The 17,339-nt window shown below is 35.2% G+C and overlaps 1 protein-coding gene across 4 annotated transcripts in view; it reads left to right on the top strand.

Annotated features, from left to right (window-relative positions):
- LOC136031204 (sushi, von Willebrand factor type A, EGF and pentraxin domain-containing protein 1-like) overlaps positions 1-17,339 on the top strand; it is a 196,603-nt gene that overhangs the window by 147,871 nt on the left and 31,393 nt on the right. For all 4 annotated transcript variants that reach the window (XM_065710568.1, XM_065710569.1, XM_065710571.1 and 1 more), the window contains 3 exons: positions 964-1,106; positions 2,701-2,827; positions 5,221-5,380. In XM_065710568.1, coding sequence (XP_065566640.1) covers positions 964-1,106; positions 2,701-2,827; positions 5,221-5,380 — 430 coding nt within the window. The remainder of the gene's footprint in view (positions 1-963; positions 1,107-2,700; positions 2,828-5,220; positions 5,381-17,339) is intronic.

The following is a 17,339-nucleotide window of genomic DNA, read 5'->3' as shown; positions in this document are numbered from 1 at the left end:
CTCTTTGAGTGTCCCGGTCGTCATTTATATTCCCTGTGCCCCTGTGTCCTGGTCGTCATTTGTGTCCCGGTGTCCCGGTCTGTAATTTCTATTCGAACAATCCCTTTGTCCCGGTCGTCATTTATATATCCCACCTGTGCCCCCGGCGTCCCCGTTGTAGTTGTGTCCCTGTGTCCTGGTCGTCATTTATATTCCCTGTGTCCCGGTCGTCATTTGTGTCCCGGTATCCTAGTCTTTTATTGCTCTTTGAGTGTCCCGGCCGTCATTTATATTCCCTCTGTCCCGGTGTCCCGGTCGTCATTTGTGTCCCGGTCTGTAATTTCTCTTTGAGTGTCCCGGTCGTCATTTATATTCCCTGTGTCCCAGTCGGCATTTGTGTCCCGGTGTCCCGGTCTGTATTTATGTGGGGATTGGAGTGGTTTGCTCCTGGATGAAAAGGTGAGGACATGTAAGGATGTTTTTGCTGGAAGGGGCCATGGTTGTATCGAGAAGTGGAGGGAGAGCTCTAGCGCGTATTAAGTTTTGAGGCGATAAGGGACTCAGCATGCATTTTTCGCATAGAGATGAGAGATTATGTATATTATGATTATTTTTTTTTTTTTTAGTAAGCCCGAGTGAACTGAACTGGACTGAACTGATAATCCATGTATCTGGCACACTGAACGCCTGCCGCGTGCCAAGTGCCGGTGCCAGGTGGCTGATAATTGCAAAAATATGTTTACGTATTTTAACAAGAGATTATAACAATTTAAAAACCAATTTAATAAAGAAAACCAAAAGTTTGAGGCTTAGTAAATATCATCCTTAGAAATTAGACATGCTTTTATAATCAAACATCTTCGAAAAGACCGTTGTATAAAAATATGTATAAAGTTAATACTAATAACTAGAATGGAGTGCTGTATAATTCATCACCATTTTTTTTCATTGTTGTATCTCGAGTAATATAGCCTGTATTTAAAGATGCTGTTGGCCTCAACGATGGAAGATCTGGAGATGGTGACCAGCCTTGCAACTTCGAAGGATCACAGAAAAATGTGCTCACTTTCCTTGATGACTTAGAAGTCAAAGAAGGGGATATTCAATTTCCAGCTGGAACTGAATTGGCAAGTGTCAAATTGTATACCAGTTTTCTACAGTCCGTTCGTAAGGTCTAATAACATGGTTTGAAACTTTTAAAGGAGAATATTGAAGGGCAGGAAAGACTTAGCCTTTTATAAGCGTATGCCTGTGAACAACAAGTTGTTCTGTTCATAAAGAGGGCAGTGTTTTCTTTACAACCATCTAAGACTTAAGCAACAAAATCTAATTTTAAATATTCTAAGATTATTTAAATAATCAGCAACCTTTAGTAAGTTGGCTTAAAAGTCACTCAGAATGTGTGTTAATCAAGAAAAGAATCCTGGTTTAAAAGTACCTAGAAAGGTCCTTTTATCCTTCCGTGTGAATATTTTAATTTGCATTGCTGATTTTTTATATTTAATATTGTTGTAGAAAGTTTATTTTGTATTTTTTTTGTCTTTGTTACTTCACTTTATTACCATGATAGTGTGTCAAAAGAAAATATTTAAAATATTCTATCTTATCCAATAAAAAAGACTAGAACATGTTGTGCACTTTACTGGAAACTTAAGATTCTTAAATGTCTTTTCTTTTGTAATTTTATGTTATCTCATTCATTAGGATTTTCTGGAATGAATATTAGCATATATTAGAATGTCATTCCCCATTTGTTTGTACTTTTCCATGATCTTGATAATGATGGTGATTTCTTAGTCTATTTTTGGATTCAATATGAGAAATAAAAACACAGTGTGAATTAAAGATTGCTTTTAGTAAACTGCAAATTATGTTTCGGTCTTCAGAAGTCATAGAGGGTATTAGCCCTATGTCTCTGTGCTCGTTTTGACTTCGACTTAATTATTTATTGTAATTTCTGTTAGTTTGGGCTTTTTTTACTTATTGATAGTGATCTATGGTATTCTTACATCTGAAACATCATCTAACCTTATTTCTGCTCTTTTTTGGTTTAATTTCCCTCTTTACTTTTCTTTGAAAATTTTTTTTTTGTATTTTTTTATTGACCTCAGAAAAATATTAATCTGCTTCTTTTCAAAGGGTGAGAAACAGAGCTTTGCTATAATAGAGGGTTATTGGCATTGTGATGTGTAGATATTCAAGTTTTAAGAACAGATTTAGCTTGGATTAACTCCTTATTGGTTCCTCCCTCCCTCCTCCTTACTGCTTAGACATTGAGCCTCATCCTTGAGGCTCAATTTCAATTTGACATGTTCATTTTGAACATGGTTCTAATTAGCTGAGGGTGATAACCTCGCTTGCCCTTACAAGCTTATTGCCTTTCTTGGCAGGCTAATGGCGAATAGTGTTTGTTTTCTTTTCTTAATAAATTTATATCTCATATCTCATATCCTCAAACATAAAAGTGATACTTTTATAAGAATGTTTTGTCATCTCATATAATTATAATTTGGCCTGTTAAACAAAAATTGAAATTTTGGTTATTCTTAAATTAAAAAGTCTCTGATCTCTAAAAAACTACATTAATTTTCGAATCCAAAGTTACTTGTACAATCTTCGTACAAATATAAATTTACGATAGGGACGAAATTTCTTTTTACACTGAAACCCATCGTAACAAATTTTGTCGTTAAGCTTCTTTCATTTAAAAAACAATTCTAGGTCTCACGATGTATTGATATTGGAAAATATTCGTTCCATGGATCAGCTAAGCGCAAATGTGTCAACGGAGAATGGACAGGAACACAGGCACGCTGCCTAGGACTAAGTCAAGAGCATGATTACGCAAGTATGTTACTATTTTGTTTGTTTGTCCCGGAAGCGAAAATGAGAGTTTGAGCTCTTCATCAGTTCATGTTACTGAGATTGGTAAAGCTGAAAAATTTCCATCTTCAAAATCCAGCAATTTAAGAAATCAAATCGAATCAGTACTTACAATTACGAAATAAATTCAATGAGAAGTATTCCCATGTATTGAATGTATGCTGGTTCTAAAAAAAAGGAGATGATATTTCTTTTTTACCAAGTTTTACCTAACTTTCTCTCATTCAATTTCGCTAAAAAGTTTTATACAGCTTTGCTTTTGATAACATTTTAATATTCTAATGTAACTGAATCTCAAAAACATTCGATTATCCTACAATTGAGTCAAAATTTAATGATAATAATCAACTTACGCTAAAATTATTTGGACAAGTATTCTTGCCTTTAAGCTATTTTCACGTAGGACCAGAAACGGAAGAGAAAACAAAGATTTCATCATAATAAACGATGCAAATTGCTTATCTCGCCACTGTATATATCCGCGTTGTTTTATAACAGAAATTGAGGTTTGAGAAAGGAGAAGTTTGTTTCCAGATTCAGCCAAAACAAGTTGAATGTTCTAATAGAGATTAATGAAAATTAAAAAGGAAAAGATTCTTTGTCCGCTGTTTAAGTATATTGGTCTGTAAATGCTAGAATTTACGAAGATTAACGAAATGACAGTCAGTATTTGGAGAATTGTCCTCCTTGCGATTTTAGGGTCGCCTTAGTTCAGCCTGATAAAAGATTAAGCACCCGGCCCAGGTTCACAAAATGCCTGTAAATATTTCTTGTATGAAACGGTTTAATGTTTCGTGGTTTTAAAATAGTATGTATTGAAGAACTAAGTAGGCAAAATTTACACAATTTAAGACCAAAAAAATTAAAATAAATATTTTATAAAAAAATTTAAACCACATTTTATAAATGGACTAAAAGGGGAAAATAAATTTTTCAGTTCTAACGAATACTTTTGATATATATATACTTCAAAACTTTCTGAATATTTTGAATATTTTGAACTCTTTTACGCCAAGTGTTTGCTGTTGTTACTCAGAAACCAAAGGGCCAGCCATCCTGTACTTTCGCACACCCTTCCCTGTTTACCTTCCCTCGATTTTTTGGTACTCACTTTAAAATGGGTTGTCTCTGACCTAGCTTAGAGAGTCGTGCCCATGACCCTCGTTCCAAACCGAACAACCAGCGACACTTAGACTCGAACCCCTATCATCATGGACAACGGATTTCAAGCTTAGCGTTCTAACCATTTGGCTAAGAGTGTATACAGGTGTGGTTTGGTTTATATTTGAAGAGTGGTACAGACGTAAGTTTTTTTTGGGTATTTCAACATCTTACGTATGTGAACAATAAACTGGCTTTCTCACAGAAAAGACAGTATTTTCTTGTAGAACATGGGCATTTAGGAATACAATTTCTGGCCAAGCCATCTACCAGGGTAGTGAGATTGGGTAAGCTTTAATATTATATAAGTTTCTACACCACACTGGATTTTATTCATAATTAAAATTAAATCAAAGTACAATGCGCGGTAAAACCTAAATTGAAATAGTGAACGTTAAGAATTAACATTTAATACATCTAGTATTAAAATTTCAAATATTTTCGCTTCACAACAGTAAACCTATATCAGCTGGAAATAATTCATCTATTCCATGCCATTTTCTTTAGCTGTTCGTAGTCATAATTTTGCATCCGTATTAGATACCAAAAACGATCAGTTTTGGCTTAATTTTTTTTTTTAAATGAATGCTGGCTAATGGTCTAATGGGATGAAGATTATCCTGATATTTTAAATCATATTAATGCAATACTGATAAAATCTCTCAGGTAATTGGAAATCGTAACTTCCAGCAATTGACTACGAAAGAAGCACAATTTTTAAATCTCTAATCTCGACTTTAAGCTTCTCCTTTATATAACAGTTTTGGGACGCTTGTATCGACTGCTCGCTCTTCCGGACCTTACAAATACACATTTTTATATTTCTTTTGAATGCATTTGAAGTAAAAACATTCTTCTGTAGAATTCTTAGTGTTTCTTGGGGACCGTGAATGGTTTTTGGGTATTTCCTAGCTTGTTGGTTTTAATCCCTGTCACGTAAAAAAAAAAAAAATCCATATAGGGTTGGTTTGGAAGCTATGGCTGGAAGTAAAAATGCAGATTTCAAGGAATCCTTGAAAAGAAAAAAAAAACAGAAAATAGAATCATTCTGCGTTAGTGAATATACATGTTCTTTTTTTTATTCATAAATGGTAAACATTGTCTGATCATCATTAAGGGAAATATTTTCCATTTATCGTTCTTTCCTGTTTGAACACGAGTATATCATCCACCCTTAACTGGTTCCTTTGATTTTAGTGGATAAGCCCCCAACAATTCTAATCCGTCACTCTGTGGCACCTGTGATGCAAAGCAACGACGGGAATCTCGTAGTTTACCCTGGCTCTATCGTTCACCTTGAATGCTTGTGGCTTCGGAAATTTGGCCAGCCAAAATGGGAAGTGTCCCACAATTACAGGTGACTAATGTTTTAGATTATTTAACGCTACTTTATAAGTTACAAGAAGAGGTATTTTTCGAAGAATAAAAAAAAGCCAATATCAAGCGTAATAGACGTTTCGACAAGCAAGAGTAGAGTAGTCCTTAGACAATGAAACTCCTGGGAGTGATTTTGAAGGACAAACTAGGTTATGTGAGACGATTTTAAGTTCCAATTTTTATTCCTTTCTTATTCATAATCCTTACAATCATTTGTTAGTTAGACATTGTTATTCCTTAACAGCGTTGAGTTGTATACCTTGAACTATTTGTACTCAATTTTTCTCGAAACTAAGACCAATATTCAAAGAGGTTTTCAAGTCTCACATGTAGGGAAGGGATGTAAATATTTGCTTTGAAACACTTTCTCTATCCCCAGTTTGAAATGCAAATTCCTCGTCTCAATCATTTTGCAGAACAATTTTTTGATGTCATGCCTTTTCATTTTTCTTAAGGGAGAAGGCATGAAAATCGATAATTCAATTTACCATTCCATGTTTTAGTTTCTATCGTAGGCATGTTCCTAAGATATTGATCCATCTTGGCAATTAGAACCCGGCTAAACTTGAGGGCCAAGAAGTCACTCGACTTTACTATTACTGAAAGAAAAAGCAAAAAAATTGTTGGTAGAAAGTTATTACCAAAATATTTAAGCTTGAAATAATACAAAAAAATTCAAGTAGGGTAAAAATATTGGTTAATATTAACGCTACCTAATGTTTTGAAGTTTCTAGATTGATCATCACGCTTATACTTAATTGAATTTATAATGATGTAAATAAGCTTAACGTTGATGAAGATTTTCTTGAACTATCTAAAAAAAAGACGTATCAGACCCTTCAAGGTACAGAAAGTCAAGCAAGGAGCGAGCGTTCTCAGCAATACCAAATTTCTAACGAGTGTAAAATTTCTGAGGGAGTTTTATATCAATATATATATATATATATATACTAGCTGTTGGGGTGGCGCTTCGCGCCACCCCAACACCTAGTTGGTGGGGCGCTTCGCGCCCCCCCAAGCCCCCCCGCGCGCGTAAGTCGTTACGCGCCATATTAGTTATGCGCCATTGTAGTTGTGTCCCTGTGTCCCACCTGTGAATATAGATAGATTTATATATGTGTTTCAAACTACGTAAAAATTGCGAATAAACAACATTCTTGGCTTTCCCATTGTCTGTGCATATACAAAGCCGTATGTACTAATAATGACGTCATATGCAAACGCTCTTTTTACAAACAAACAAACATGTATCCACACAACTCGTTTTTATATAGATAGATAGATAGATAGATACAATACAAATTAACTGCGTAAAACTTGCGAATATACAACATTCTTCGCTGTCCAATTGTCGCTGTATATAAATACATTGTCAGGTTTACCGACCCTCGAACATGCAACGTACAATTGTCCATGGGAAAAACAATCAGTATTAAGATCTATACCACATTTTTCTAATGATTGACCTTGAGCTTTGTTAATGGTGATTGCAAATACTAATCGAATTGGGAATTGCAATCTCTTAAATTGAAAAAGCAGATCCGTTGGAATCATGGGAATGCGAGGAATAAGAACAGCCTCACCCTCATAAGGCCCTGTCAAGATTGTGGCCTCTATTAGGTTTTCCATTGCTTTTCTTACGGCAAGTCGCGTGCCATTGCAAAGCTTTGGTGGGTTGATATTTCTTAAAAGTATTATTGGTACGCCTATTTTTAGTTGTAGCACGTGTGGTGGAAACCCTGAAGGATCTATGGAATTTAAAAATTCAGATGGATAATTAACCGCTTCATTTGGTTCCAAAACTGTGTCGACTGACTTGTAAAGGACTGCCTGGTCTCGAATCTTGGTCAAAACAATATTGTTGATTTCGTGGACATCTATATTTTTGGGTGCGAGAATCGCTCTAATCGAATTGGGAATTGCAATCTTTTAAATTGAAAAGGCAGATCCGTTGGAATCATGGGAATGCGAGGAATAAGAACAGCCTCACCCTCAAAAGGCCCTGTCAAGATTGTGGCCTCTATTAGGTTTTCCATTGTTTTTTTACGGCAAGTCGAGTGCCATTGCAAAGCTTTGGTGGGTTTACATTTCTTAAAAGTATTATTGGTACGCCTATTTTTAGTTGTAGCACGTGTGGTGGAAACCCTGAAAGATCTATGGAATTTAAAAATTCAGATGGATAATTAACCGCTTCATTTGGTTCCAAAACTGTGTCGACTGACTTGTAAAGGACTGCCTGGTCTCGAATCTTGGTCAAAACAATATTGTTGATTTCGTGGACGTCTATATTTTTGGGTGCGAGAATCGCTCTTTCACTTAGCCATTAATTATTTTTATAATTTTTTAGAATATTCGGAAATACTTTTTCAATCAATTCATTTTTGGACGTCACTTAATTACAGAATCAGCAGGTAGTTGTATACGTCCTGAAATTGAGTCTACTGGGAGCTTTCCGTTTCCAATTGTCAGCAATTGATCTGAAAATGTTTGACCAGAGTCATCGTTTTGCAGTCGGACACGCATATTTGTAGTTAATTTTAATATTTTTACGTGTGCCCATAAATTAGAATTTTTCAGGCAAGCATTCATTCGTCTTCAATGGCTCTGGTGTTGCAGCCAATAGAGGAAGTTTAACTTTTCCTGAGGCGCAACACATTCCCATTGTTTCACCATTGAATTTCAAGGCCTTGCAATAGGGACAAATTTTAGACATTGTCCCGATTTGAACACATCTACTCAAGCTATAATCATCGACTGGGTTGTACCTGAATGTCAGGCGATAACTTTCAGGTTGCTCTGATTCCTCGGCACGCTTTCTTTTCTTACTTTCTCTATCAGCAGCAAGCCTGATTTCTTGCTGTTCTTGTGATTCCTCGGCACGCTTTAACTTTCTCTATCAGCAGCAAGCCTGATTTCTTGCTGTTCTTGTAATTCCTCGGCCCGCCTTCTTTTTTCACTTTCTCTTTTAGCAGCAAGTCTGCTTCCGCGTTGCTCTGGTAGTTCCTCGGCACGCTTTCTGTTCTTTTTTTCTCTATCAGCCTCAAGCCTGTTTCCTTGCTGTTCTTTTGATTCCTCGGCACGCTTTCTGTTCTTTCTTTCTCTATCAGCCTCAAGCCTGTTTCCTTGCTGTTCTTTTGATTCCTCGGCACGCTTTCTGTTCTTTCTTTCTTTTGGAAAGTTTTTTGGCATAGACTCTTTGAGCATCTTCATCGGCTTTTGCCATGGTAAGTTCATCAGTCATTGTAAACTTAAACATTAATAGATTTCTACGTGAACATATGTCTTAAATATCTTGAATGACGTCACCGTCAAAGCAAAAATGACGACAACTAATTTCATGACGTCAGTCAACACAGAAACATGACGTCACCTGATCCACAGACAGACAGACAACTTATATATATATATATATATATATATATATATATATATATATATATATATATATATATATATATATATATATATATATATATATATATATATCAAAAGAACTACTTTTATGCTAATTCCAGTTTTAACTCTAAATACCTTATGTTTTTTTATTTAATAACAGTTATTGACAAAAAAAAAGTAACATAAGCGCAACCACTCCAAATACCACATTATGATATGGAGGAGAGATAGCCAAACAAAAAAAAACGAAAAAAAAAACAACTTAACATAAACCTCAAAAAGGGTGCCAAAAATACCAATTACAACATCATATACCCTGCTACCACTCGCTTAATACTACACACTCAACTCTTTCCTTATCACACCTCCATAAAATTAAAGCACTAATACCAATGTAATGTATCAACTGTGCATGCTATTTCATGAATCGTTAAAATTTTGGAAAACGATTCTTTCTTCAACTGCTTTTTAAATTCCATAGCTTAGCCCCTCTAAACAGAATAGAAAACCTGGACCAAGACGTAACCCAATTATTACCATAAATTTGGTTCATTGACTTTTTGCGAAGGGAATGAACTTCATTAACTTGCGTGAATATACTTAGAAAAGATGCGGACTTGCCTCTGACGGCAAGAATTGCCTCTGACAAACAATCTTTAAGTTTACGAATTATGGTAACATTTTTTCTAATATGTTTGAAATTTTCACAATATGATCTTTAAATGAGAGTGATTCATCAACAATAATACCGAACACTATAAGTCCTCCATATGGAAATGCCCCCAGCTTCAACTGAAGATATCCATGGATAAAAAACCAGATCGTCCAAAAACTACAAAATTTGACTTATTATAATTAATGGCAATTTTATTGCAGCTCATCCAGATAGTGTTATAGATAGATAGATTTTGCATAATGTTAGACAATGCAGAAAAGAAAAAATCAGTCGTTTTCGTGCACACTATTGGAGCTGTGTCATGGGCAAACATCAAGAGAGAAACACTAGTCTCTTTATTGGTAAAGTCTGAAACCTTATTTACGAGTAACCGAAAAGAAAAAGAAAGATCATTAACATAAATCAAGATAATAAAGGGCCTAAAATAGACCCTTGGGGTACACCGCATCTAAATAGCAATGGTTAAGGAACAGGGCCAGATATTTTTATTCTTTGTAAACTACCAGAAATTAAACTAATTATCAAATTGACAAATCGTCTATTAACTATTACCTTCCTAACTTTTCAACAAGTATAGAATGATCCACTGTATCGAAAGCTTTAATGATTTCTAAAAAAATCGTTGCAACTCGGTAGTCTTTGTCAAGAGTTTGATTTATACAACTAGTTTAATGTGTATTGCCTGTCCCGTATTCATTTCTTTTCTAAAATTAAATAAAAAAACAAGTTTTTTGAAATGAAAATAAGGAGCGACATTAAAACTTAAAACGAACAGAAATTACTCCGTATATGAAAGGGGCTTTTCCTCCTCGATACCCCGCTCTTTACGCTAAAGTTTTTTATTGTTTTAAAAAGTAGAGTTGCGAGAAAGAATCAAACTTTAGCGCAAGGAGCGGGGTGTCGAGGAGGAAAAGCCCCTTTCATATACGGAGTAATTTCTGTTCGTTTTAAGTTTTATTGTCGCTCCTTACTTTCATTTCAAAAAACTTTTTTTTAATTAATTTCTGAAAGTTTTGAATTAATGCATGTCCGATTTTGGCTCTCCGTACATAAATTATTAAAATGAAATTTGCATATTAATTCTTTTTTTGGCTAAATGGCTTTCTCTTAGTTTTGATCAGACGATTTTGAGAAATAAGGGGTGGGGAAGGAGGCCTAGTTGCCCTCCAATTTTTCGGTTACTTAAAAGGCAACTAGATCTGTTAATTTTTAACGAACATTTTTATTAGTAAAAAATATACGTAACTTAAGAATTAACTTACGTAACAAACTTTTATATTATTAAATTTTTGATTATATATATGAGGGGGTTGGTCCCCTCGTTAATACCTCGCTCTTCACACTAAATCTTGTTTTGTCCCAATTCTTTAAGAATGACCCCTGAATCAGAAAGGCCGTAGAATAAGTAGTTGAAATTACTTAAAAAAAAATTTAGCATAAAGAGCGAAGTATTTATCTCCTCCGAAATACTTCGCTCTTTATGCTAAAGTATTTTTAGAACCCCTCATATGCGTAATAATCTCTGTTTTCGTTAAGATCCTATGACTTTTAGGTGGTGTTACCCCCTATTTTCCAAAATAAGGCAAATTTTCTGAGGCTCGTAACTTTTGATGACAAAAACTAAATTCGATGAAACTTATATATTTAAAATCTGCATAAAAATCCGATTCTTTTGATATATCTTTTAGCATCGAAATTCCGTTTTTTAGAGTTTCGTTTATTATTGAGCCGGGTCGCTCCTTACTACAGTTCGTTACCACGAACTGTTTGATCAAACTGATTAGGATTTCTCAAGATGTGCATAAAGTCTATTGTTATTTAACTTTTCAATTATACGATTTAATAGGTGCAAAACTTAAATGGGTCTATAATTTGACACACTGGTCCTCTCGCCTCAATCACATCAGCTATCTTAAGACAATCAGTGAATATGCCAGCTTTTAGCTAAGAGTTAATTAACCCCACAAAATATTAAAAAAATTGTGGGTAGAATGTATTTTATTACCTTTAGATTTAATTTATCACCTCCAGCTGAACTTGACTTCAAACTACGAACAATGTTATCAACCTCAGTACAATTTGTTGGCCGTAAGTAAAGTGAACATCAATACCTACTGGTAAAAACCTCTCAAAATTTAAATCCTCTGGTGGTTGAATATTTGATGATAGGCTTGACCCAATATTTGAGAAATATTGACAAAAATTTTCACCGTATCCACCAAAAAATTATTTTCTTTATCTTTAATAACGTAAGAATTATCGTTTTGGGGGTCACCAACTAGGCTTTGAATAACTTGCCATGTCTTCTTAGGGGAACCTTCCATTTTTTAAACTTTGAATGATAATAATTTCGCTTTGCGGCTCTAAAAACAAAATTTAAAACATTTCTATACTTTTTGTAAACTGAAATAGATTCTTCACTTTTTCCAGCATGCATACGCTCAAGTAAAAAAAATTTCGATGACGAATGTAAAGGACTGAATTCTTGTTTATCCATGGTTTTCTAGGAGCATCCTTACGACTTAATGATGTCAACTTACCAGCACAACACTCCTCAAGGAGAATTTTTAGCTGCTGATACCGAAGACCCATTTTTAATTGGTTTCTTCATTGCTCTTAACAATAGTAGAACTGTCAAACTGTAGAATCCATGACTTAAAACTAGAAAAGTTTTTGCATATATAATAATTGAGGGCTCGTTTTGTTTTCCTTTACCCATTAGGTGTGGTTTGGACACACTCAGTAAATAGGACCCAAAAAGAGCAGAATGATCAGATACATCATTTACAAGGACATGTGGTTGCCGAACTGGATGGTTGGAAAGAATATTATAAATAAGGGATGAACTAGTTCTAGCTATGCGCGTAGGTATATTTATTCTTGGAAACAGTCCAAAATACCAAATACTATTCATAAAACTTAAAACCTGTGGATCGCCAATCTCAGATGCCAGTAAATCAGCATAAAATTTCCAGCACGGAAATACGGGTTTGTATTAATTGGTAGTCTATCTAGCAGAGACAACCAACACTCGTGGAATTCTCTAAATGTTGGAGGGGGGTTTCTAGAATATTGCCACTAATATACTAGGATTTGCATTCAATCATTCAACGACCAAATTTTCAAAACTTCTTTCTCTATCAACACAAAGATCATCCCTAATTTGGGACGGTAAATATTTACTCGCATATACTCCTAGTCCCCCTCTCTGCCTAGAAAGTCTAGACTTGAGTAAAAAGTTGTAACCAGAAATTTATAATAAGGAATTACTAGTAGGGATCAGCCAAGTTTCAGTCAAGGTGATCAGCTGAAAAATAAGTTTGTTAGCCAACTCAAGTATAAATTGAAAACTTGTATTTAAATCCTGGCAATTAAGCGAAAGAATAAAAAAAAGCATCTTTTTTCCCATGGCACAAATCTATGGCTCTAAACCAACTGAGAAATAATACTTCGACTTTTCTAAAAAAAAAAAAAAAAAACAAAAAAAAAAAAAAACTTATCATTCATCCCATTAAATACCTTAAATCATCACTAAACTTCTTCCAGAACTTAATCTACCTTTTTTCAAATCTTCAAGAAAATGAAGGAATTGAGTATTAGAGGTACTAACTAAACTTACTCATCGCAATGAGTGGTAGCAAAGCAAATAAATTATCACTTCCATAAGGCATAAAAATCAATTGAATAAACTTCCTTCTTAGGTTTTTTCCATGAACATAATAATTAATATTCCGACACAAACAAAATAACAAAATAGCGGAAAAACAGCGGAAAAATAACAAAACAGCGGAAAGACTCCGATCAAGAATACAGTAATTACTGCACAGAAGTTGCAAAAATGTCTTGCCCTATAGCTTCTGATTTACTTTCATCACCGTTACAAATAAACATAGCAAAATCCTCATGTCCTAACAATCTAACAAAACTAAAACAGAAATAATAAAAATATCTGACTATATAATATCCAAAATTCTTAACCATGATCTATTAACGAATTTCCTTCATGCCATGGGACTTCAGTTATATTATTATTCTGTTTTACACAAAGGATTGGGGTGCTACTTGAGTACCCCCGTTGAATTCTCTACGTATTTGGTGGACACGAGGAGAAACATCATCGCTAATAAATACCGAACACCAAACATTCTATATTTGAAATTTAACATTTTTTAATATCATCAACTGCATCTGAAAATCCTTTACTTTAACCTTAACAAACTTAGGCGTGCAGGATACCACAACAAAGTCAGACGGGTTTTCGAATTACTTTAATCTATTGTCAAAATATTTCGAAATATTTATGCAATTCCCAGTTTTTACATTTTAGTTTGTTTTCTTTTTCTTCTTTATTTTTCAGACGTCATATGTCTGGCGTAACAGACAGAGTGTAACAGACATAACACACAAACAACTTATTTATATATATATAGAAGATATTTTAACAAGGGATTACAGCAATTCAAAAACCTTAAAAAAGAAAATCAAAAGTTTGAAGCTTAGTAGATATCGTTGTTAGAAATCGGGCTTGATTTAATAAACAAATATCTTTGAAAACATCAGTATGAAAAGACAGCAAATTATCTGCGGTTAGAAGACAAGCAACAGCGAAAATAGATAAGTGATTTTAGCCATTACTGTTTTTTTTTTTGTGGGGATTGGAGTGGTTTGCTCCTGGATGAAAAGGTGAGGACATGTAAGGATTTTTTTGCTGGAAGGGGCCATGGTTGTATCGAAAGTGGAGGGAGAGCCCTAGTGCGTATTAAGTTTTGAGGCGATAAGGGACTCAGCATGCATTTTTCGCATAGAGATGAGAGGTTATGTATATTATGATTATTATTTTTTTTTTAGTAAGCCCGAGTGACTGAACTGGACTGAACTGATAATCCATGTATCTGGCACACTGAACGCCTGCCGCGTGCCAAGTGCCGGTGCCAGGTGGCTGATAATTGCAAAAATATGTTTACGTATTTTAACAAGAGATTATAACAATTTAAAAACCAATTTAATAAAGAAAACCAAAAGTCTGAGGCTTAGTAAATATCATCCTTAGAAATTAATATACTTAGGCGTGCAGGATACCACAACAAAGTCAGACGGGTTTTCGAATTACTTTAATCTATTAGATCTAATCTTATTAGAGAAACATCATCGCTAATAAATACCGAACACCAAACATTCTAGGCGTGCAGGATACCACAACAAAGTCAGACGGGCCTAAATCAGTAACAGATAATCCATCCGCCAGGACATTACGAATCGGATTTGGAGTATTAGATACTTCCACTTTATTAAGGACCCAACAAATGAAGTTACACAAATTCGGCCTATTTTCATCTAAAAGGGATTGATTAGCTAAAAGCTTCATTTGTTTATCATAGCCCACTACTTTCTTTCCCATTAGACTCGTCAGCTCACCAACTAATAGCTGTACATCCAGACCTCATTTAGCCTGTTTATTTTCTAAGTTATTTGCTCGATCAACTGTCAAACTTAATCTTCCATTCATTGTGTTGATTATTTTTTTCATTCCAATAATGTTAGACTGAATTGTCTTTACCCTCTCTAAAATTTTCAATATATTGTCAGCATTCGTCTTGTCGCATGTTTCAGTAACATCCTCAACAGATTGGACCGTAGAATTCATCATTGCGCAATTTGGCTATCATCCTCTCTTGTCTGCTTACGATACTTCTTTTTGCACTTCCTTATCGTATTCTTAGACTCCTGTCTACCATCCATAACTAATGGAATCAATCAACAAATAAAATCGAAGTAATGCTCATCTCTTAACGAGCCTTATTATTACCCACAAGGCTCAATCGTTCACTAATCCTGCCATTATTAGGGCAGAGCTACCACCCTTAATACTGAAAAATTTGTAAGTGTGGATACCACGCCAAAATAAAAATTATTTGATAATCCTTTGTTATATTTTTTCACTTGCTAAATTCAATCTTATGCAATAGCGACGAAAGAAAAAAGACTGGTTAGACAAGTCCACTCATTGAATGGCTGAACTGGATTTGCGATAGATGCTAAATTGTTATGGCACAAAAAATCCGATAATTGTTACATCAAAATAATCCTGTTGTCTCTGAATCAACAATTGAAATACTCTAACCGCCAAATCCCATTTAATGGGTTAACTTTATAATGCATAATGGGTTAACTTTATAAGTTTTTAATGGGTTAATCGTATTATAAAGTGTTAGCATAGGAAAATTAGCATAATTTTAGGGAAAGGGATACGTCCTCCCATATAGGAGCAATTTTATGCAATTCAATGTACTTTGTAATCTAGAGTGGGATGTTTCAAGCCACTTCCTATAAAATTACCAAATTTTATACGTTCAAGCAGTTTATGGTAACGAACTCCAAGAAAGGAGCGACGCGGCTCAATACTATCTGATACTCTTTAACAGAATTTTGTTACCAAGAGACATAGCAAAAGAATCGGCTTCTTATGCTGATTCCAAATGTATACTTAACTTACTTAAGTCCCGTCCATCCTCGCGGGACGTTTTGGGGCCACTTCTTTTGACAGGGCATGAACTAGGGCTCGGTACGTTGTTCTATCGTGTGCAGTTCGAGTCAACTCAACGATGCGTTTTCGGTCAAAGTTTTCAATCCACCTCTTGCTAGGTCTTCCTCGTGGTCGAGATCCGTCTATGGTTCCTTCGAGGGAGATTTTTGGTAGACGGTCGTGGTCCATTCTCTTGACATGCCCGAGCCATCGCAGTTGTTGTCGTTTGATTTTATTTAGGATTGTGTCGGGGGACTTCAGCCGTCTTCGCACCTCCTCATTGGTCACATGTTCAGTGTAGGTGATTCTTGCGATGCGACGGAGACACCTCATCTCGAATGCAAGTAGGTTGCGTTCATTTTCGATCTTCAAGGTCCAGGTCTCACACCCATATATAGCAATTGGCACAATCAGGCTGTTGAAAAGTTGAACTTTCAGCTGGTTCGACAGGTTTCGGCATTTCCAGATATTTGTGAGCCTTTTAAAACTGGAGCTAGCAAGAGCTAGGCGGCGTTTGATTTCGGAGGTATGGCAATTGTCCGCTGTGAGGAGACTGCCCAGGTAGACGAATTGGTCGACCGTTTCAACTGGCTGGCCGTCAATCATTATGGAAGGAGTAGCTGCTTGTTTTTGGCGTGACGTGACCATAACTTCCGTTTTTTTTGCGTTAATTAAAATGTATAGGATTCATTAAATTTAATGTTACTCATCCAAGACTATACCCCTGAGAAAATTTAACTGATTTTCAAAACACCCCCCAAAAGTTAAAGAAACTTATTGATAATCACACCATCAAATTCAGCATATCAGAAAACCCTTCTGTAGAGGTTCTCATATCTTCAAATTTTCAGCTCATATCTTCAAATATGTGGCACTTTGATTTTTTGCCAGAAGATAGATCGAAGATGCGTGTTTATCTGTTGTCATTTTTTTTCGCAAGGGTGATTGTATCGAACCAATGGTCCTAAAATATCGAGAGAAGGCTCTTTCGGTCAGAAATTATTCCTCAAAGTTGTCTGATAGAAATTTTGAGATAGCTAATGTGTTAAACATAGTTGAATGGTCCAATTACTACCCCTTTAAATGTACAATGACTGCCCACAACTCCTGGCGAAAGGTCTTTAAGTCATGAAATTCGCCCGGTGTTTACGTATCTTGTTTGTTATTGGGAAGTGTGCACACTTTTTTGGAGTGGGATTGGGGGTGAATTTTCTACTGGGTATTTCCCACGAGTAGAATTTTCCATGGAGATATTGCCCTGAGTGTCAAAAAGTGTACCAGGAACACTGGACGGAAAAACTAACCCATCAGCATTTGGATTAGTCATGGACTGTTCCAGTGTAT

The sequence above is a fragment of the Artemia franciscana genome, chromosome 9 (assembly GCF_032884065.1).
Source record: "Artemia franciscana chromosome 9, ASM3288406v1, whole genome shotgun sequence".
NCBI classification, from domain to species: domain Eukaryota; kingdom Metazoa; phylum Arthropoda; class Branchiopoda; order Anostraca; family Artemiidae; genus Artemia; species Artemia franciscana.
The sequence above is the reverse complement of the archived record's forward strand: the minus strand, read 5'-3'. Positions and strand labels throughout refer to the sequence as shown.